The sequence below is a fragment of the Leuresthes tenuis genome, unplaced genomic scaffold (assembly GCF_036924035.1).
Source record: "Leuresthes tenuis unplaced genomic scaffold, fLeuTen1.0.hap1 SCAF_7, whole genome shotgun sequence".
NCBI classification, from domain to species: Eukaryota; Metazoa; Chordata; class Actinopteri; order Atheriniformes; family Atherinopsidae; genus Leuresthes; species Leuresthes tenuis.
Window position 1 is genome coordinate 12,701,626 of NW_027325361.1, and position 23,723 is coordinate 12,725,348.

Below are 23,723 nucleotides of genomic sequence, written 5' to 3' on the forward strand. Positions count from 1 at the left end.
TAGTCCCCATTCAGTCCCACACATACAAACCAAAATGATTCAGTATTACATGCCGACATCTTACAATGGCTTTGTGACTATCCAGTCTTTACATCTAAACCACTGACTTACAATCAGTATGGGAATATACACACACACGGCACATCCACTGTCTCCAAACCAGGGTGTGCCCCACAAATACATGGTGTGATTTATTTTTTTCTTCATATTTTGCCATCCCCATCAGTGCAGCAACAGAGGATGAAATGATAATAAATGAGCACCATTAGAGAAATTACTGGCCATTAAGGGCAACAGAGAGCCACAGTACACCACACCTGTCAGCTTAGCCAAATTGAAACAAATTACCCCCACCTCCCCTGCCTATTATGCAGCTAATGAGAATGATTTATTTATCATTATGAACCTAATTCATTTATTTGATCATCACTGGCCTCCAATTTCCATGACTTTCATTAGATCATTTCCTGTTTGTAAACATGACAAATGCTGGGTAAGTCATCAGTTGGAAATTGTAGGTAAGGAAGCAGCAACAAGACCTTGCAGACAATTAGTATTACTCCATCATATTCCTCGTTTTAAATTGTTGATGCAATTTCTTTGTTTGCAAAGTCCATGATTGTAACTATCCTTTCAGTTCTTCTGTAAAACAACCTCAGTGGCCAGTCTTGTAACCAATAGAGGGTCATCTTAAATTGTTTTTTTTAAAATCTCATATTATTTGAATGCTATGATATTTACCCATAAATATTGAATAAATATTAAATAATAATAATAATAAATATGGAAAATATAACAATAAAAGGGATGATATTGCACTGTATGTCCACAAGGTGTGATTTTATTTGTACAGGAATGCTTGGTTAAAGGAATGGTTAAATGTTCCCTGTTATTTTGACAGCTATTGGGTATACATTATTCCTTCTATAGCTGACTCTACTCAGAGCCCAGTCTTCAACATCATGTCTAATTTATTCAAAAGATTATTTTTATTCCCTCAAGGTCAGTCCATGTAACTCTACTTTGACTCTCAAACTCAGCCCAGTCAATCATGTTAGGCCCGATTAGCTCCACTCACTCTGCTGTCATCTGGGCCACCAGGTCAAAGGAGGCAAATCCGGCGTTGATGAAGTTGTCACGGTAGCGGCTCATCTTGATGGCGTCCAGCCAGTCCCCCACAGTGGTGAAAGTGGTATAGTCTGGCACACAGCGGTCAAGCAAGGGCTGGGATACCCTACATTGAGGAGGAGGGGGAGGGAGGAGAGAGAAAGAGAGACAGAGAGAGAGGGTTAAGGTCGTCACTCTGCTGCCTCTACTGGCCAACCTCACCCCATAATGCCTCCCTACTGAGCGCCACCTCTCCATTTCTCTGCCTCCCCTCCTCTTTTCTCCCCCTCTTCTCCGCCCTCCTCCATACAGAGTGTAAAGAGTTGTGTGCAACGGGGCTGGGGAAATATGTGTTGGGTTTGAGGGTGTGCTTTTATGACTGTGGAGAGACTGGCTGGAGGCTTGGGTGCTGGATGTTGGCGCTGCAGCTGGTGAGGCGTGGTGATGTATTTTCCCAGAGCATATATCAAATCTAGTCCCCAATGACACATGTTGTCATTTGTGACCAGAACAGGTTTTTTAACAAGCCATGATTGTTTGATATTATTAACTAATGTATCCATTTAAAAAAAAAAAGACATTACTTCTATATGAGTCATGCAAGTATGCAGAAAGTTCCATGTTCCCAACAATATTTTTCATGGAACATTAGAGATATCTGGATTTCTCTGCCTGTGTATCGCTTACTGTTCTTTTTGTTGCAATACGATGCAGAGTCTGCTTCACCAGTACTGGTGAAACAGAAAAACACATCTATCTATGCGGTTGTAGAGAGTTGTACTTTTAAACCAACTATAAATGCGGTTTGAATCTGATCTGAGAAGATAGGATTCCATGCTGTTTTACTGGTCAGTTTAAATCAAATTTGTGCCGTTGTTATGAACATAAGCTTAACCAGCAGGCTATAACTGTTAAGCCCTTTAGCACATAATTATTGTATTTACGGTTCATATCTCAGGGTGTATTTAAATGTTGAAGCATGCGTTCTTTCTTGATCTTTATACAGGTTTGCCTCAACAAAAGGATGCTTGCAACATAATCCAGAAGAGGTGGACAGACATTTTCTTCAAGACAAGGAATAACTGTCTGAGGAATGTAAATACAGATGTTGTTACCATGTACATGTGGTTACACCACAGGACTGGCTCATGATGCCATGGACTCTAGAAAAAAGTGACTTACAAGTGCTACTTGTCCATTTCATTGCAGATGAAGGCATTTAGTTGTGTTGTGGTTCTTTTTATTGGCTAGTCTGGGTCTGAAAACGCGTTTTGTGTATTTTGCACTTTTCCAACACACCTGTTGACAGCCCAAAAAGGCCTCTCTTAACAAAAAATCTAAGGGCTGATCAATGCCACTGATAGAGAGGCCACCTTGCTAGTTTTAATAAAACTGTGCAACAACTCAAAGTGAAGTAGAGCGGATGAACAAGAGTAGAGGTGGAAAGGATGACGGGGAGGTGAGGGGAGGTAAAGGAGCAGAACCAGTTGAGGGAGCAAGTCCAGAGAAAGAACACCACTGTCTTCCCTTTTCTCTGCTCTGCTGATCCCTGTCATCCTTTTGATGGCATTAGATTCATTAACAATTAAAAGAGGAATGGAGAAAGAAAGAGGGGTAAAAGAGAAAAAGGCATGAAGGGGAGTTAATAACAGTGATACAGAGGCCCCATTGAGTGGTGTAGATGGAGTGATTTTTAATAAGGCCTGTGCTTCGGAGCCCACGGCCTCAGGCTGCCGTTAACTCCAGACTCTGGCCTCCCTTAATTGAGTATTGTTAGTCCTCCTTCTCTAAAGTTGGCTTAAGAAGAGTCCAAACTATTGCTGGCCACATGTGAGCCACAAGCAGAGACACAGCAGGAGAGTTGGATAATCCTGTGAGTGAGATTGCTACAGGCCGAGCCTAAATTCACAAGAAACTGTGTCGGTCCTAACAGGGGACCGTCACAGTTCTCCAAAGGGTTTACTCGCTGTTTTACATTTTAAAAACTTCAGGGATTTGATATGGTTAATTTCTCTGGTGTGAATCTCTCTGATGACAGTAGAAACTCAGACAAATGCAAACATGGAAGTTACTCATAGTTCTGGTGATAGAAGCCCTCGATTCACCAAAGCTCTTCTGATAATTTCCCATTAAACACACAGTACAATGTGCTATCATGTCAGGCATATGTAATGGACCCACACACCACTGAAGGACATCGTGTCAGACAGTGTTAGCAAACTACAGCCAACCAGGACTAGTGTGTCATCTCTCAATCCTCCCTTGTTAGGTTCGTCGGCAGGAGGCCACCTCTCCGCTGGCCCGTTTAAAATCTCGTTAGTGGCTAATTAAAAGAATCTCCCATCTCTTTTTTGTATCTCCTTAATCTAGCTAATTAACCGCAAGCTTAATCTTCTAAGAACGTCACTCTGGTGGCCAACTGAGACCCTGGTTTCCCTCATGAGCCCAACCCGGGATAGTCTGTGGCCCTCCCTCAAGACAGAAAAGCCCTGATGCAGGGACAGAAAGGTAGGTCACCCCCTTACTGTATGCTCCAACTCTGCAGCCTCCAAATTCTTTCCAAGAAGCAAGTTTCAAATAAAGATAAATCAGCTAAATGTAGATGTGACATAATTGATTGAGCTCCCAGCTGGTGGCTGAACTGCTTTGAGGGCTGTATTGAGCGATGGTAATTTGGATTTGCATAATGGCTTAGCCTGCATTTGTGAGGACTACAGATTGTATGGAACAAAATCTGCACTTTAAAGGCATTAAAAGAGTGTTGTAATTGAGTCAGAGTGACTCACATACACTATCAACCTGGATACAGACTATTTTCATGCAGCACCAGCTCAGCTGCAAATGGCAGAGCCAGTATTGTCATGACTGTTAAGTCAGGTGACTGGCATTAAAACAGTAATTGTCAGGTACCAAAAAGACAAACGTCTAAAATGTCTGGTCCAATGCATTGCTGAATAAATCTAGAAAATAATTTTAGAAAGCTATCAGTACTAATATACATAATAATTAGTCAACAACAATAATAAAACAAATACAAGCCAACACAGAACTAATGGAAACTATACAGATTCATTGTTCATTTTTGTTTACCAGTCAACACATGCAAGGTAAAATCTTTTCTTTAAAGATTTTCTAGGCCAGGCTGTCATGGTGTTTCTGAACTTAAACTGAGGATCACATATTCTAAATCACGCAGCAAATACGACTTACCCTGTGGACTGTGTGCTGTTGGTGACCACTTTCAGGCTGGCAGCATTGCGAATAAGCTTATCCAGTGTGGCCACAATCTGGGTGAATTTGGGTCGCAGGTTCCTCTCTTTCACCCAGCAGTCCAGCATGAGCTGGTGCAGGGCTGTGGGGCAGTCCATGGGTGGGGGCAGTCGATAGTCCTGCTCCACAGCATTTATCACCTGAGGGAGGACAACAGAGAAATCAGTCTACCTCTTATCACTAAACTGGTATAGGGGGATAGACAGACAACTCAAGGAGAGCAAGAGGTGATCAGATGAAAAGGGCAAGTAAGGGAGGACAGAAGAGGATAGAACGATGGAAAAGGAAGATATAAAGAGGAAATCCTGCCACTGGCTATACAATGATATAAGTTCCAGAGTGAGAAGGTGTGAGTGGGTATGATCTGTGAGCAGGGCCATGAAAGTGGTTGAAAACATTTACATTTCATGCATAATGTACAATATGTTCAATTGTATATAAAAGTGTGTTTGTGTGTCACACACGTTTATACATTGCCATTTACAACTGTGTATTTCATATTATGGAGAAAAAAAGATCATATTAGCTTACATCTTGATTGCTCATGTCCCAATACGGCCGCTCACCGTATGACATTACTTCCCACATGACAATACCGTAGCTCCACACATCACTGGCCGAGGTGAATTTCCTGTAGGCAATGGCCTCAGGGGCCGTCCAGCGGATGGGGATTTTTCCTCCCTGTGGATATGCGAATGAGTAGGTGAGCATGAAATACTGGAAGGATGGAACACGGACACAGAGCCACACACATACAAGAAGGGGAGAGAGAGGGTGAGAAACAGTCTAAGGGAAACATTGATGCACAACACATGGGTGCATGCTCTAGAACCCAAGCACAACATACACACAAGGTTAGTCAACCTTTAGACAAAAATGACAAGAACAAACACATGAAGTTATTAGGATATCTACTGTGCTGCAAATAGCCTTTTTTAACATCAATATATCAGCATTTTAGAGTCCTTCCATGTAACTACAAGGCAACCTGAATTATGGTTGAGATGATTGATAACTCATACCAGCAGTGTTTCTCAAAGTGCCGAACACATTTGTAAATTAACGCTAGAGCTTTCTGTCACCAGGAGACTTGTCAGGCCTTACTCCCTTCGGATATTGCTCCGGGTGTAGGGATTTTGCTTTTTCTCTTGCTCTACTATAAAAAGGGTTTATACATCGGAAGGGTATGTTTACCAAGTTCACATGACATGAGAATGAAAGGGTTTCGTACAGAAATCTTAACTTATGTGCAGTTTTCTCATGACATCTGAGAATAGGACCTAGAATTTATCTTGAAAATAGGACATTTTGTCATTTCTTTTGGATCTTTGTCATCTATTGTTTTATAAACTGTTATTATTTCTCAGTCATCCTCCTTGTCTTTTTAGTCAGAATGTTAAAATCTTAAGGTAATAAGATTAATTTTGGATTAAAGTCAAAACAATAGTGATGTATTGATGTTTAAAAGATTACATGCAGCAGCTTTAAACACTGATTAAAAACATGCAACAACATAAAAAGACACATACATATAATGCATACACTGACTCACCAGTGAGCTGGTGTAGGTAGGATCTGTAGCGTCATCCTCGAGGAAACGAGATAGGCCAAAGTCAGACACCTTACACACCAGATTACTGTTAACTAAGATGTTGCGAGCAGCCAAGTCTCTGTGCACGTAGTTCATGTCTGACAGATACTTCATGCCAGCTGCAATACCACGCAGCATGCCAACCAGCTGGATCACAGTGAACTGGCCATCATTGAGCTGACAAGGGAAGACAGAATGAAAAGAGTTAAACTGGATTTTGATCATGGTTGCATGTTCAAAGGAACGTGATATATATTTTTCTCTTATTTACATTTTTACTCCTACCTTCCTCTGTGTTTGCATAAGTCTCCTTACTCTCATCTTTCATCTGCCATCTTATCACACTGTAATGTCTTTTTTTTTTGTAAACCCACCCCCCATCCCCTTATTCTCTATATCTCCTTGTATTGCTCCCTTTTCTTTGCTAGACAATGTATGATATGACTTTAAGGCAGAGATTCATTGGAGACTGAGCTCTTTGTAAATGTCACCAACTGCCTGAATGCCAGATTTGTCAGATATCCAATGTGGTATCTGTGGCTGAGTTTAAGAAGATCTTTTAAGGCTCTAAAGAAATAGAGATAACTAAAAAGAAAGATCAAGCAGATTTGGATGAGCTTATTTGCTTAGTAGTGCTGCATTATTGATAAAATCACACATACATCTTTTAAAAGGTGTGGCTAACAACATAGCTACAGTATTCTTGTAAGAAATGTGTTGGTTTCCAACTGTTTTTTTTCTCACCCTTAGAAAAGAATCCAGAGCCCCATTTTCCATGAACTCAGTGACAATCATCACTGGTCGACTCTTGGTGACAACACCTTCCAGACGGATAATGTTGGGGTGGTCAAACTGACCCATGATGGAAGCTTCGGACAGGAAGTCTCGTCTCTGGCGGTCAGTATATCCCACCTTGAGAGTCTTGATGGCCACAATTATTTCTCTGCGCCCAGGCAGCTTCAGGCGACCGCGGCAAACCTCTCCAAACTCTCCTGTGAGAGCCCAGGTGAAACAGGCAGAGAAACAGCAAAAGAGGGAGAGGAGAGATGGAAGAAAGGTATGACGGAAGAGTGGAGGAGAGTGGGGGAAAAGAAGGGAGAGGGGACAATTAACTGGTTAGAACCAAGGAGCCAGGGAGGGTGAGCAGGAGGGTTGAGGCAGGGGGAACTGCAAGAGAAGCCAGGACTCTAGGCCAGTCTTAAGTGATGGTGGTGGAATGGGGATCGTACAATTACTTTGTACTCTTAGGCTAAACATTAAAAGAAAAAAACATTGCGTGAGAGGCATATGAAAAGGTGTGGAGGTGGAAAAAAAATTATGTTGGAATTGAAATTATGATTGGAATAAGGTGATAGGAGTCAAGCCGAGGGAACATAGGAGGAAGTGGTCATGGATCAGGGAAGTGGTGCTAAGCTTCAGAGTGGCAGGGAAAGCGGGCACCGGATGAGGAGATGGGTGGAGACAAAAGTTTAGGGGGATTGGGAGTTATGGACGCTTTATGTTTAGATTCTACACCAAGCGTGCGCAAGAACGCAAGAAAAATTAGGCAATGAGGATGGTATGTATTAATGTGAGTGCAAAGGGGACAATGTGAGGGAAGTCAGGGGAGGCGGGAAAACGTAAGGGACGGAGGGTTGGATGGATTGAGTAAGGGGTAGAGGAGAAGGTAGGGGACAGGGAAGACACGGGTTGAGGGTTTGTCACTTTAAAGGCGAATGCTGGGAAGCGACGGGTTTCAAGTAGTAGCCTCAGCAGTAGAGGAGCTCTCGTAGTAGTAGTAGCAGAAGTAATGGTAGTAGCAGAAGCAGCAGTAGGGGATTCCCATCTCTGCCATCACAAAGTCCTCCGATTTCGTTCAGTTACATAAGCTACAAAAAACTCAACTTCACATGGCATAGTCCTGCAGCTTTTAAGCAGAGATATTACTTTCAAATATATGGAATACACAAAATATTTCACTGTCTACAACATCATAGATATCTAAAGAAGGTAGGATTCTAAAAAAGGGAAGACAACCACATGGTGGAGGGGGTGTAAGTGCCAGGACCTGGGGTCAACTATGGTGATCCAGTAGAAACTCTCTTTTATTAAGAGGTTCTCAATATAGTAAAAAGTGGGCTGGTTCAGAGACGGTCAATCCTGGACTAGAGACCATGTATTATCTCATGCCCCATTCAGATAGATTTAACATTAGCATTAACAATTCTGCTGCCCTTTGAAAAGCAGAATTGCTCAGTGTAATCAAACACATTCCTTACACAAAAAAAAAAAATCTTCTTTAAATAAAATAGCCATAACCCATTTGCAGGATTTCTAGAATAAATTGGATTTCAATAGCAACCATATGTCATTGACCAAGTAAAATGACATCCTTAAGAAGACAATTAAAGGTAACTGCTGAAACAGAAAAAAACTAAACTACACTATTCTGTAAAAGAAGTTAAAAATGTAGGGTCAACAAGTGTGACACAAAATATTAAGGCTGTACTGTAATTAGCTCTGGAAAAAGATAAGAGAAGACTGTGACGTGTGCTCAGACAGGATCAAAATCTTCCCTTGAGAAATTAATCTTATCTGCATGGGGCTGTAGTTTTGTTCTGTCCACACTCTGATTCCATTAGATTCAAGAATTTTTTTAATCATGGAGAAATTATTATTGTCAACAGATCAATTTCCATACATTGGATTGGTCTCATTACAGGTTTGGGCTCCATTTTCACGACACGGGTAAATGATAATCCACCATACAAAAAGGTATTATAAATGCTCTATATGTACATTGCACGTGAAAGGTGCAAGGGCTGTGAGTCACACCAACTTAAGGAGGACACAGCTAGTAATTTGAACATAATACAGTGCTGAAGATATCTGTAAGACTGAAAAGGGGTTCCTAAGAATGACCAGTGTGGTGGGGAAGGGGGGAAGAAGAGGGCTAGCGATGAATTGAGTGAAAGTACCGCTTGGTGTGAAGTCCTCTAACGGTATGGCCTGGAGGTGACTAGCAGTCTTCCCCCTGTAGCTCAGGAGCTTTGGTGGGTTACCTGCGCCAATGACCTCCTCGATCTTCACGCAGGACACGTCAATCTCCTTGGCAAACTCGCGCACTGCCTCATTGGGGTCCTCATACGTGAAGGGGTCAATGTAGACTTTCATTCCCGGCGTTACTATTGGGGATTCAGTGGCAAGAACAGGAAAGTGAATCTCCACTGCCAAGCAAAGTCTGTCAAACCAATATACTTACATTTATGGTTTTTTTTTTATTATTGTGCTAAAGGATTAAGTCAATTCATGCTATGGGAGTTACTTGTCAGTTAATGATGCACTAAAGTTAAGGAATACTGTTCCAGGAATGTGGAATAAAGCAAAATAAGAGAGCTTAGCAAAGAGACTTACTGTACTGCTGCAATTTCTCTGTGTACTCCGACTCTGAACCATTTCTCTGTTTTCTGTAAAGAAAGATGAAAACGCTTAGTCAGTCACGTGGACCCAGTGGGGTACAAACACTGGGAAAGAACAAAGGCAGAAAGAGAAAACTGATCTTCTTTAATTCCTGGTTGTTGCATGTAATGTAGCCACAGTATATTTTGGACTGGGCAATATGTTGAGTCTTTTTACATGAGAAGCAAGAGATACACTGATAATGATTGTATCATTGTCTAGTAGTACAATGATTCATACTTGAAGACTGTAGCGCAAGTCTAAACAATAGGATATCATACCATTGTCTGAAGCAGCAAGTGAAGGGCAGTTACTTTCAGTACCATCAAAATGTGCAGGCAAGACAAATAAAGGCTCAAACGGCAAGCTAAGCTCTGTCACCTTCTGGGTATGGACAACAACACTATTTCTCCCAATTCAATCTAAATCTTCTTGTCTCCATGTGGATGCTCTTTTGACTATAATCTCTCTTTCCCGTTTTTTCCTTGCTTTTTCTGCATTCTTTTTCCCCAGTACACGTGTGTCAGTTTGTATAACCTCACCTTCCTGCATAGGTTCCTTGTGCACGGTAGTGGGGTTGGGAGCCACAGAAAAGGGGCCGGGTTGTTTAAATTACATGTTAATGTGCTTCCTTTGTTGTCTAACCAGTAACTGGGACAAAAAAAAAAAAGCCCAATGGTGATTTGCATCTTATTTCAAATTCTAATTTTGTCTGGTATAAGCAGTAGCTCTGTGTTCAATATTATTACTATTTCCCCCTGCTTCTTCAGTGGCAGTCAGAATGGCGGCTAAGCCAAGACCCTGAGAGAGACACAATGTAGTGGTGTGAAAATAGAAGAGAGCAAAGAGGCAGTATGGAGAAGGAGAGGAGGGGGATCAGGGAGATTATTATTCAGTCTAGCGTGACTGATGCCCACGCTTGTCAGCCGCTGCCTGAACTGGCTTGTAGAGGGAACCCAGTGGGCGCCAGTCAGCAGTGAGTGCCAACCTTACACATACTTATACACACATACTGCATTTGCTGCTTGATAAATGAGCTGTATAAGAATAAACTGGTGTGCTTAGTACTAGTTGATTCTGTACCAGACATTTTGAAAGGTTTAAGTGGCCGTTTGCATCATCCTAGTCAGTTGGGCTCAGCGGACAGGGAAACATCTGGGATCTTTGTGGTTAGGCAACTGCAAATATGATTCTCAGTGCTGGGTCATGAGGGCAGGCCTATCGGGCCCAACAGCTGCTACACCATGTTGTGTCCAGTGAGTAAAATAGCATTTTGTCCAAAGCTGTTTACTATTCAGAGATTCAGATGGCTAATCTGGCATTCAGAGGCCACACAGGTGGCGCAGAAATCCACTGAGACTGTTCTGGGGTGGTTTGGAGGACATGCAAACAGAGTTGACATTTGAAGCTATCTCTGTTTTCTTCTGCTTGAAGTATAAACATTATTGACAAATGATTATTTAAGTGCCAGCGGATTAAATTTATTTGTAAAAGTGTTTTAGCCCAGCGTTATTTACTATTTGTCCGTATTACTTATTGGATTCTTTTAGGAGTTATATTCTGACCTGAGGCAGACGATAGCAATGACCACAACTGCAATGATGAAGACCAAGGTGGCGGTGGCTGATCCAACGATGAGTGGCAGCTGTTCCTGCCATGACTTTGGTGGGTCAGCTTTAGATACAAAATAGAGAAAACTGTTATATGGAGATCTTGTCACAACGATACACCCACAAAAGCTGTAGTCTCTCTAGTCACTCTGTGAGACATACAAATTCTATCGTACACTTTTATACCTCTTCCACAGAATGCTAACATAAGTAAAAACATGTCCCGGTTTTAATTAGGTTGCATGATATTGAGGAAATGTATATCAGATACCTTGACTTGCTGTTAGGATAGATTCTTACACAATCATAATTCAATTTACTCAAATTTCAGGTTATTTTTTGTGAGCATTTGACTAATTGGATTTTGAACATGCATATGAGCCATTACTGCTATGCGACAAATATTCTATATATCTCTGGATAATGAGAAATGTGTGGACGTAACGTACATTGCAGGTTGGTGCTGAAGTCTGCTGGGCTGCTATACCGACCATAACCAGCAACTGTTCGGGCACGGACTTGCACCACATAGGGTGTCCCAGCCTTAAGACCTTCAATGCGAGCATTGCTCCGTTGGGCAGTCATGGTATGGGCGATGGCCTCACCCTGATCCTACACACAAGAAATACAAGTGAAGAAAATGATAGTAAATAACAGCCTGCATTCGTCATTATCTCATCTCTGATCCGCCATCCTCCCTGAAATAGTTCACTAGTCTAACTATATAGACAGGTGAAAAAACACTTGGAGACAAGAACAAGACAGACATATTAAAGAGGTTATGTTAATTTGATGGTAGAGGACAACAAACAGGACAGATATTCACTGAGTGCTTTTGTTCTCTCCATAAGCCAAAGCCTCTGTGAGAAAAATACAGACTTTGTGATGCATGGACTGAGAGAGGAAACAGGGGAAAGAACAGGGGTATGAGGTATTCATAAAAGGGCAGTTCATAATAGAAATCTGGGAAAGGATTGGGAGGAGAGAGAAAAGGAAAAGGGAACAAAAGACTGAGGGATGGAAAGTTGAGAATAGGCGATGAGAGTGCTCAAACAAGAATGGAAGTGGACTTGCCTCACACTAACCATGTGTTTATCAGGGGAGGCATTGTTTTCCACATTTACAGAAACACAGATGAAACAGAGACCATGCAAGTCAATAGAATTGGATTGAATCAGAGGCATTCACTGACATTGCTGCTTACCTTCTCATGGTACTTAATCTCATAATCCAGAATGATTCCGTTGGGTTTTTCTGGAGGAAGCCAGGACAGGCTCATGGTGCTCGCTGTGGCCGCCATCAGGTGTACTGTTGGCACTGCAGATGGAGCTAAAGAGAAAAATGAATTCTGTTTTATTTATCATTTTCTGTACATGTCTTTTGAAGTTCTACGCCCTTTATGTGTCCATAGAAGCCCAAACACAAAGTCTAAGTCTGTGAGCTTTGTGAAAAGCTTTGGCCATTTGTTAGTATGCAGAACCACTCCCCACTAATGCTCAAATTCTCCCTCACAGGGTCCTAGGGGGAGTAGAGGAAATGTGTAGTTCTCCTGTGACGCGAAAATAATCAAAGAGCAAGGCTGATAGAAAAGTTTCTGGTACAATGTAGTTTCCCATCGTACACCAGACTTAAGGAAGCTAATAACATACACATTAGGTAATATGCTGGACACATATGAAAACATATAAAGACTACATATTTAATGAGATATACACATTAACATACATAACATACATATACATTCATTGGCTTGTGGACACTACATTCAAGTGCGTATAATACACACTGGTACTCCACCCACTTGAGCTTTCCCTGCTTTGTTCACATGTGCCCATTAAAACCTAAGTGCTGTCTGTGCCATGTCTCTTTTCCTATTTTCTAAGTTCAGGCTTGTTCTGTACCTCTGACTCATTCTCCTCTCTTAGTCTTAGGCTTTTGTCTCATAACTTCCACTGTCTATCTCCAGTGACTCCTTGACTTAAAAAATAAAGTTATGTACTTGTCCTGTGTGGACAAAATCACCCCATGGTTTTCTTTCTCCTCTTCAAGTCCTCACTTTTTATCTACTTTTTCACCATTATAAAACCTCATCCCTTCTTTGTCAAGGGCCAGGTTATGGCGTCTTAGAATTTGTTAAAAAAATGTGCCATCTACACAAGTGATATATGATGGTAGTCATGTTTGTGAATGGCCAAATTAATTGAAAAAGCCTGCCATAACGGGAGGGGGATAATATTGGGTACACACTGAGATGCCCACGTTTAAATGAATGGGAGAGCCAGGAAGATGAGGACAGTGATTTGTTCCTAACTGACCTCTGCACAGCTGGCTGATCATGGAAAGAGGTTGGTGTGAATATCAGATAACAAATTTTGAATACCCTGCTTGAGCATGTCTCTCTTCTTTAGCACCCCAGACACTGTTTTTGTTAAAAGCTCCCACCCTATTAAATGCAGTGCTTGTGTTTTGAACAAGTCAGCCTTCTGTTTCTTTCTCTTACTTTGGGTCTGGAACCTCACCTTCCTTGATCCCCCCCCCCCCCCCCCCCCAATTCCATCTATCCATGTCTCTCTTTCTCCTGGAGAAGACAATACTTCCTAGGCAGAGCCCTGGTTACTCTAGCCGAGGGATTAGGGGCCCTCCTGGGAGAAGATGTTGCAGTTACCATGGAGGTGGCCCCTGGGGCTTATCACCACCTTTAGTATTTATTTAGGTTCTTAAAAGGTGAATACATATGCAGGGATAGTCTTAAGACTACACAAATAGATAATCTGATCACAGTTGATGCTCTCTTGCACCGTCCTTTCCCTCCACTGCTCTCTGCACACGCAACTGACCTCAAGCAACGACCGGTGGACAGTTGTTCCTGTCAGCCCAGTGCTAGACCCTCTCATAAAACAAAGAGGCCTTTGCATGGGGCTGTGGGGCCTTTGGGCCCTAGACCCTCAAAGAAAAAGCATTCCAAAAGCATCTTTTAGGAGCAGGCACACAAGGTTAGAGGTGAGGAGGACAAGACCATGGAGAGAAGAGAGAGGGGGAGGAGCAAAGCATAATCTGTGATGTTGACTGAGCCACCCGAGAGAGCAAATTTAACATAGCGGCTAAACACATCTAAGGCACAACTTAAGAGCCCTGGGAGATTTTCAACAAAGAGACCAGCTCTTAATAACGAAAGTAATGTTAAAATCCAACATCTCAGAAATCTATTTGGGGTCATTTTAGGTGCACCGAACCCATAAAAATAACTAAATTGCCAAGTAATTTTTAAGGTATTTCTACATTCAACCTATATGCACTACAATTCAAAAATATTAAACCTCTGCAGCTATTTCAAAATTATATTATACTATATCACTGTTATCCCTTGTAAATGTACACTGAATATACAATGAATATTAGCTTGTTTTCAATCTTAAATACGAAAAAATGGTTTGATAGCAATATTATCCGATTTATTTCTGTTGCTGTGAGCTGAAGGAGCAGTGGGTTGAAACCAGTGGGTAGCTAGAAAACTGAAGGTTTACCACTTTGAATACACACTGCCTTGCTATTTCTATTTGCAGATAATGTTATTACTGAGCTAGCTGTGGGCGTGTGAAAAAGGTCCCTTTCTAAGCTCATTCAAAAATGTCTTCCTTCTCAATCCCTGCTCAAAAAAAGGAATATATAAGATACTCCTACATGCATACAAGAAATGGATCTTTACTTCTTTAGCCTTGAGTGTTTTCTATGACATTTTTGTACTTTTTTTCCACACTTTGAAAATTGACATTGCCCATAAGTTCAGCGCTGACTCTAACAGGTAGCCACAAAGCTGCAGTTACACTTACCGGCCTGATTTGTTGTGATGTTCACTGTAGAGAACTGCGGTACATAAGGGCTCTTGTTGGAAACACCGTTTACCGCCTGGATCTCAAAGCTATACTGTGTGTGGGCCTGTAGGTTACGAACAGCAACGCGGCGCTGCGTCAGGCCCAGGTGGCGTGGCGAAATGTCTACATTGTCGTCACACCGCGAACACATTCCCCGCTCAGGGAGGCACTTCTTACAGATGACGTTATAGAAGATATCTTCACGGCCACCCAAGTTACGTGGTTCGCTCCATTCCAGCACCAGTGAGGTTTCGTTAACACTGGAGATGACATTGCGTGGGGAAGATGGAACAGCTGCGAAAGAAAGAAAAGTGTGGATGAGATGAAGAAAATGGTTTCGGAATGAGAAGGAATTTAATCCCCACATACAATAGGTGTAAAAATGTCTTGGCAATAGAATTTGACAAAAGAGAAAAATTCATATTTGAAACACTGTTTACATATCATTATATACACATACATTCAATATTCCATAACAGCTATCAACACACTTCATGACTCAATAATTACCCCAGCGCTGCAGTATTAATACATTTCTCATGCATGAGATATAATATTATTTCCTCCCGTATAACAAGAGTGTTCCGGCAGTTCTTCAGAACAAAAAAAAAAAGAGGACAGGGGTTCAAATTTGAGTTGCATGCCAGTTTCTATGTGTGTGTAAATTGCTGTGAGAAACAAATAAGACAAACTGTTGGCAGAGCCCTGGCAATTCTGATCCTATTACCAGAACCTCATCTTCATTATGCAGTGAGAGACTCAGACCCACATCCCAGCAACAGAAAAAAAAAGGATCTCTCTCTCTGAATTGAATGAATTTGCTCCTACATCTGCACATTTGCTCCTAATGAAGCTAAAGCTATAGGAAAACAAAATGTTCCACTGTCTGTCTTTAGAACTGAGAACTGAGACTGCATGGACTTCACAGACAGATAGGAGGGGGAGAGCATGGATGATAAAGTTCTGATAACACTGGGAAAGTAAGCAGCCGTGTTTGCCACAAGTGGGACGACGTGGGAACGTTGTTGTCAGACTTTTATCAGTCGCTGAGGGCTTAATCAAAGAAGTAAGTTGAATTTTTTCTATAGTTAACTGTCCATTCCGTTTTTGTTGAATATACTACTAGTATAAATAGGATTCTAACAGATGAAGGAGCAAAGTAGATGATTGGTTTCCAAAAGGACTAGAACAAAGTATCTCATATTATCACGAGAAAATATAACATAACAATGGTTAAAATAAGTCTTCACTTACTTGTGCAGGGTGATTCTGGAGAATCTGTGTCTGAGCGGTAATAACCGTTTTGACAAGAGCAAACATTAGCCGCTCCGGAGGTGGCACGGCTGTTGGCTGGGCATGGGAGACAGCGTTCGTCCCCTTGTTTGGACTTGAAGGTGCCAGGGCTGCAAGCTGATGGTAAAATAGAGGAGGAAAAGTGAGATGAATGACTGTGATTGCAAATTTAACTGCATTAAAAGGCAGCCCTGTTGCAGTTGGATTGTGTAAAACAATACAGTTATACAGTTTTTGCTGCATTTATATTACAAATTTCAGATACTTTTACCCTGGAGTGGAACAAGTTTCATTTTTTTAAACACAACATACTATTTTATCTGAAGTGGATATTAATGGTGAATGACCAACATTTAAATGCTGCTCAAGCTCAAAAACTCAAAAATGACTGTACATATGTGTTTTAGATTAACTCCATGTTCTTCTTTGACTTGCTGAAGTTGAGTGCATAATCAGCCAATGCAAATCATATACACAACCCTTACAGCTAAAATTCTGCTGCTTTTAACTTTATTCAGTGTTTTATAAAGCTCAAGTAAATGCACACAGAGATGTGCTTGTCAAACAAACCAATGAACAAAACACTGCAATTGTTAAGGAGCTTTTCTTAAAAACATCTCACTTCCATTAAGAAAATACCTACCAATATAATTTTAACTATATCTTGTTAAAATGACTTATCCTGATGACAACACCGCTATCCTATGAAAAAGGTCTTATCTCCATTAATATTATAGCTGTTGTTTTGAAGTTTATACCTCTAGTGATAAGGTACAGACAGGGTAACCGTAACAGCAGCACTGTGATCTAGAGCACTTTGTCAGGTTCCATATCTTTCATAAACTGTCTTGTTAAAAGATGAATGAGTTTGCCGCGGTGCTTAATAAAAAAGACAGCAGCAGGTAGGCAGGCAAAGTTTACTGGGGCCAGTTGATTAGCTGACCCACTAGCGTCATGGCTCGTCAATGTCAAGGACACACTATGAGGTTTGTCCCACTGAATGATAATTATCGCATAGCTTCTGTGCCGGATTTATTCTCCCAGTTGAAAAAACAAGGCTGGAGGTCAAATCTACAACAGAGCACTTGCTGCTTCTGCTGTTCTCCTGTTTTAAAAGTTCAATATTAGCTTAAAACCACCAGTCTGCTGTGCTGTGCACATTAGCACTAAGTGTATTTGTTTTTCCACCATTAATCAGAGTCATCCACACTGCTGGCTAACAGGAAGTGCTTCTTGATAAACAGATAAGAAATCACGTCGAGTTTTACTAGGTGATCTGTATCATGACCCATGCAAATCCATGTAAGTTCACCCCACACAAAGTAAACTAAAATAAATTTCTCAACTCATAGAGGATAAGAATATCAGTTTGTGAACATGTTGGCCTGACCAGAGATTTTAAGGAAGCATTTCCATTAAAAAAGACTATTTTTCTTATTCATGAAAAGGTTGAAAGTGCTGATCAATCACTTCCATTGAGTAAAGGGGTTGTCCTCTTCCTTTCATCCATTTTTCCCTTAGTGGAACTATTAAAGAATGAGGCAGCAAGACAGACAAGGGGGTAGAGAAGAAGAGGGAGGGAGACATGGAGGCAAATACTAATCCTGTAGAGCCCCCCTTTCCACCCCACACAGACACATACACACACACACACTTCCTCATTCCCCTGTGTCTTAACCTCTCATGCAGAACATAGAGCTTAAGGAAATGATTAGAATGTATGCTGAAATTGGAAAGTGTGAGGCATGAAAAAAAGTCTAGAATATTGGGGGTGGAAATTGTGCAGCAAATGAGTGGAGAGGCAAAAAAGGCTCATCGATTAATTTTAATGCTGACAGCCTAACTGTATCTCTGGTGGCTTATTAATGAGAGCAATGGCCTTCAGATTAGTAAGGAACGGTAGAAGTTAAGACTAGCACAGAGAAGAGGAGACAGGAAGTTGGAACAAGTACAGAATAGCTGAGAAAAGAGGTGAAACAACAATGGGATTACTAGAAATGATTGTGGAGTTATAAAAAAAAAGGTGGGAGACAAAATGTTAGAGAGGAGACGAGAACAGATGATGTGAGAAAAGAAGAAAAAGAGAGATTTATCCCTTGTGGTTTTCAGTGATTAGAGAATGTTTTATCAGCACCAAGTCACCAAAGCTTTAACCTTGAGCTGCCAGGAGCAAACAAATGAGTTTTTAACCACAGCCACGGTGCTTTGGAATTACTATGCTCTCTCTCTTTCTCACACATACACTCTCTTCTTCCAAAGGTGAGCACATATTAAATATCCAGGGTATGCCAGAAGCTGTCAGTGTAAAATCTCCACCCGTTATCTGCCTGATCATGAGTATGGATTTTGAAAAGAAGAAGAAGAAGAATGAGCCCTCTGAACCAAGGTGCGCAAAAATGATACACAAACCACACATGAACTGAACTTGCACAGATGCAGTGCAATCATCTCCTGCTGATCAATAACCCAGTTCCCATCTCTTTCTCTCTCATTCGACTATCTCCATTTGACCTACGCACCCTGTGCCCAATTTTACGCCCTCATACCCCTCAACAAATACATACACACAGTGTCCGTGTATCCTTCATTCTTCTCCTGCTGTCACCTGCACTCCATTTCAGTCTAGAACATGCTGTTAAATTTCACCTTTATCACAACCTCTGTTAATTTGTTATGTTTTCCATCAGACCCAAAACCATCAGCACCCCAGCTTTTCCAAACAGACAGCGTAAGTTGCATTTCCATTTAGTTAGTAGCCAGCTGCAAGGCAAAACTGAGGTCAGAGGAGTGAAAAGCCACCAGCTGACAGTGTCATTGAGTATGTTTTGTTCTGGTTTGTAATCATTGGATTAATGTGTCCAAGAGAGCAAATCTAATACGTGGCTGATGATAGTGTGGCAGCTGCACAATCTAACAATAGACAGTAACCTGTGGCCAAACTAGTCCAGGCAAAATCTTTGTAACAATTGTTGCTTCAACAATAGTCATGTGTCCAGATGTAATGCTCTTCAGCAAGACTTTGACTTTGACCTGCTCTCAGCAGGATAAGGAAATTTCCCCCTACCCCATGATCATCCTCCCGGCACATAAAACTGAAGCATAAGATACAAAATAGCTCAATGTTCTATAAGAGCTTGAACAATGTGTACCCTGTCGAAAAAATGTCGAGCTTCTTAATCCATCACCACAAACAAAGAGTAACTTACATTTTTAATCTACCAACACAAAGAATGAAAAATGGAATTCTGGACTAACCTTAAGCATTTGTTGTGAAAACACTCACCTTGACACTGGGTTTTCGTCATGGCTGGCTCAAAACCAGCTGAGCAGGTGCAGGCTCCAACAGGAACCATCCACTCTCCATCTCCATTACAGTAGAGCTTCAGAGGCACAGACACCTCCAAGGCATTAGGCACACAAGTTCCTGGTGCAATAACCAAGGAGGTTGCCTCAGCTCCGGTTGCTGTTTCTGGGAAAACAGCAAAGTTGGCGATGGTGGTGGAGCACTTCTTGTAAAACACCCTCACAGAGATGAGGGACATGCAAGCACCAAGGTCCTGGAAGGCCAAGTAAAACCCGGCTTTGGACAGCGGCCCGAAGCTACGGACTTTTGTATTTACCCGACCAGACTCGAGCATTGAGAAGCTCTCATCTGGGGCAATGGTGTCCACCTTTACATAGGGGTTCTCCATCCAGAAAGGGCTTGTAGCTGTGGCTGAGTCTGAGTCAGACTCATAGTAGAAGAGGTTGAAGGTCTCTTTGCAGGAACCTGGTATGTTGGGAATGCTGTTGCAGTCACGTACTGTGAATTTCATTTCCACATATACACGTAGTACATCTTTTCGTGGGATGAAGTCACTACGTAGCCAGTTATTCTGGTTGACTTCTCGTACATTGCAGACTTGGTACGTCCGGATGGGGTTCATGGCGTCATCGTAGCCACTCACTTCCTCCCACTGAAAAGAGAGCAGAGAAGGAACATTTACAACCTGAGAATCTTGATATTTCTAGCAGATATATTTTGCAGCAATGCAAAGCTTTCATCCAACCTTGATGACGTGCACAAAATAATGTTGCATGAAGAGATAATGGTAACAAGAACTAGTGCAGAGGTTTGGACCTAGACAGAAAAAAAAGTCGTGTAATGTCTGGTGAATTTTCCCTCCCATTCCCTTCGTTTTGCTATAATGTGCCTTTCATCTGTGGTTAGTGTAGCTAAAAGGCAAGGACAAGGACTGCAAATTTATCACAATTACAGCAACCTGTCACCTCTTCACCACAGCGCTACCACAGCATGTTTATCTCATATCTGTTTGGATCTAGCAGCCACATTGCTTCACAACCAATTACGCTTCAATTATGAAGCAACGACTGCAACGTCCTCTAATGAAGGCTGAAAAAGGCAGCAGTTAACCTTCACGCTTTTTTAGTTTTTACAATCCTCCACATCTTTTAATGCAGCTCGAGTACCCAAGGGGTGAATTACTCTGAATAAAATCTGATTAAATTTCCTAACTTTTATTACCAGCTTCATTAAACGAGTGCAAACAAACTAAACTGCAATATTTTGCTGTGAAACACAGTAAAGTAATTTCAATCTCAAATGAGAACAACATAGTTATATCATCTAATTTCAAACAGCAATTTCCATGAGAATAATATGTCTGCTTGTGTATGTGGCTGCTGGAGGACATGTTCCCCTCTCCTTCATTATCAAACACTTTAGTGCATGTATTTTTCTTAAGCTAAGTCTGTCAAGTTTATTTGCAATGGAAATAACAAACTCAATTGCGTGTCATCAGAAATGTTTTGTACAAAGCCCAGAAACACGTTACACAATTTGAAGGACAATGGGGCGAAAAATAAAACTAGACAAAAGAAAAAACAAGCTTTTCCACTTGTGCATTGCTCAACAAATACATACTCCTCGTGGCTGTTGGATTTACAACCTAAATTCATGAGTCTGAACCATTAAGGTGATTATTACACCACCACCTGCCACTTCAAAAGAGTGAAAAAGTCATAAAAACAGTGATATGTCTATACCACACCAAAAGTATTACACCCTTGCAACTAACCTTAGCCTCTTAACATGTGACTTTCTCTCAAACCAACTGAAAAACTTGGCAGCAGCTTAGTCCTCAGATTATTTAGTTTTTGTTTGAGCTCAGAGCATCTTAATTAAGGCTGTGATATGGATGTGGTGGAGACAAGCCTATCCATCCAAGACCCTGGAGGCCATGAGGGAGAGAGGGGGGGAATGGGTGTAGTTTGGCAGTGGCATTAAAACGATGGCGTGAAAAGGAGGAAGCGACCGGAGGGAATCGATAATCACCAGCTAGGTCAATGAGATGGCTAAAAGCATGAGGTGTCAATGGCTATTTAGTTCAGTGTAATAAATCATCCTCTGCAAAAGAGCAATGTAGCCAAGTGTTTGTGGGTGTGTGCACAAAGTTGGGTGTTTGTGCTAGTGTGAGCCTGTCTGCATGAGCTTGGACTTGCTCTGTGTATTCATTTAAATGTGTCTAAGTATATGTATCTGTGCACTGAGAAAGGGGTCATCCCCTAAGACATGCACCAGTAGGCCAACACCAGTAGGCCTGCTTACCAAGCCTGAATAGATTAAGCAGGTTGAGTTGAAAAAAAAAAAAAAAGCAAAATTTCTTGGCATCAATTTCCAACAAGATGAAGAGTCATGCAAAAGTGGAAATCCACATTATTTTCTTTGTACCCTTTCCAGTCAAAGCATTACATTTTACTTTCAGATAACAATGAACAATACCTAAGTGATGAGCCATGCCCCTCCTTGGATGTCTAAAATGCAGCTGGAAAAATATGTTATGCAATATCTTGGCTAAACACTGATTCTTTGGAACAAGCTATTAAAATTAATACAGAACAGAGAGACGAAGTATATTTTTTTCTTAAACAAAGTAGAATTTTCATATAATTTTTTTTCAGTAAAGTTTAAGATATCAGTTCAGTCTCAAAGCAGACATCAGCTCTCTATGCAGTGTCATCTTTGTTGGCTCAAAAAATATGGAAATCGCCACTTACAAAAGCCAGCATGTGCGGGTAAAAAAAAACTGCAGCCACTGATTTTCTAATCTATGGTTTGATAAGAGCCAGTGAATTTGCAGGTGTTTCCTCAAAGAGTATTGGTAGTGAATCATTCATGTTTTGTGTTTGTGCAAGCCTTTCGGTCTAATTTCACAAACTTCAGCCTGACACATTAAGCTTATGGCAGTAAATGTCATGTTCCCATGATTTCACACATGAGAGACAATTTGCAATGTGGGAGTATGGAAAAAATAATAATAATAGTATTTTACTATTAACAATGGGTTACATTTTTGTAGTTGAGTAAAGAAACTGAGCTTAGAGCAAATTCAGGAGGTCTTCATGTAGTGCATGATTAAACTGGTGTTCAGAGAGGGGACAACAACAAGCTTAATGTTGTAACTCACTGTCCAGAGGAATGCAAAAAAAACACTGTTGCTTAGCAATGATATGTTTTGTGTGATTATACCAAACTGAATGTAAAAACTGTGCCACGCATCCGCATCCAGACCTCTGAATGTTTGTTAATGGGCAGAATCTCTAAGATGGCTTTCTTTTCCGACAGTGATACTTGTTTATTATGATTTTAATATGGTAGAAGTACCTGTTTATATGATTTATGCAGCTTAATTTCACAACACAAAGTCTATGGACTGTGCTTAGGATTGCAGTTACATATTCAGTTATTCAGATATATTATCAGTTATTATAGATGTAAGTGTGCTGGGCTACAAAGAAGGGATTTAATGTTGTTTTGAACATGAGGTCCCAGTGTGCCACACAGATGATGATGTTGTGTAAAACCATACACTGATCGTTGCACTTTATTTTGCTGACTACAGTTTTTCTTAATTGTCCATGAGGCATTATTACAATGATAGAACGTAGATGTAAGCAAATGTAAACATTTTTTAGTTATGTAAAATGTAACATTTCAACCGGCCTGCTTTTTACTGCTATCTAATCACATTTTCACCAGAAACATACTTTTTTATATGAATCACATAAGAATAATGTTCTTACATGAGTACACTTTTCCAATGTCCTTTCAAAGTGCTCAAAATTTTTATGGATGATGTGGTTTTCTCTTTTTTACTAAATGAGAAAATTGCGATTTATATCATCTGCCATTATTAACTCAAGGTATTAAATTAAAGGGCCAGGATTCCTTTAAGATTAATATTCTAAGAACATTTTTCTTATTTATAACATGTGTTTTAATGTGCTGGGGGTATGTGAAGTATACCGTGCTACCCCAACAATAGTTATTATATGAACATGGTGTATTGTTATATGTTTGTGAGAAACCCTGTTGTTGAGGAAATCCCCCTTTAACTCCCATCTGATTTGGGAATTTAAATGACACAGTTTATGGACAAACCTGCACACAATACCAGGTGAGAGCCTGGCCTCATAAAAAAGGTGCAGTTATTGCACGTCTTGTCATGTTGCTTGTTATTAGTACACCTTTTTGTAGTTTTG

At 40.9% G+C, this 23,723-nt stretch overlaps 1 protein-coding gene across 4 annotated transcripts in view; it reads right to left on the reverse strand.

Moving 5' to 3' along the window:
- The window catches only part of LOC140311803 (ephrin type-B receptor 3-like), a 58,661-nt gene that overhangs the window by 4,728 nt on the left and 30,210 nt on the right, over nucleotides 1–23,723 (reverse strand). Inside the window, exons 3-15 of one of the 4 annotated variants that reach the window (XM_072389344.1) lie at nucleotides 19,465–20,137; nucleotides 16,143–16,298; nucleotides 14,847–15,182; nucleotides 12,221–12,345; nucleotides 11,466–11,628; nucleotides 10,972–11,080; nucleotides 9,362–9,414; nucleotides 9,010–9,144; nucleotides 6,713–6,960; nucleotides 5,930–6,145; nucleotides 4,909–5,058; nucleotides 4,318–4,517; nucleotides 1,079–1,234 (exon numbers count right to left, since the gene is read on the reverse strand). In XM_072389344.1, coding sequence (XP_072245445.1) covers nucleotides 1,079–1,234; nucleotides 4,318–4,517; nucleotides 4,909–5,058; nucleotides 5,930–6,145; nucleotides 6,713–6,960; nucleotides 9,010–9,144; nucleotides 9,362–9,414; nucleotides 10,972–11,080; nucleotides 11,466–11,628; nucleotides 12,221–12,345; nucleotides 14,847–15,182; nucleotides 16,143–16,298; nucleotides 19,465–20,137 — 2,720 coding nt within the window. Of the gene's footprint in view, nucleotides 1–1,078; nucleotides 1,235–4,317; nucleotides 4,518–4,908; nucleotides 5,059–5,929; nucleotides 6,146–6,712; nucleotides 6,961–8,925; nucleotides 9,145–9,361; nucleotides 9,415–10,971; nucleotides 11,081–11,465; nucleotides 11,629–12,220; nucleotides 12,346–14,846; nucleotides 15,183–16,142; nucleotides 16,299–19,464; nucleotides 20,138–23,723 lie in introns of all 4 variants that reach the window. The other 3 variants (XM_072389343.1, XM_072389346.1, XM_072389345.1) reach the window with 3 other exon arrangements.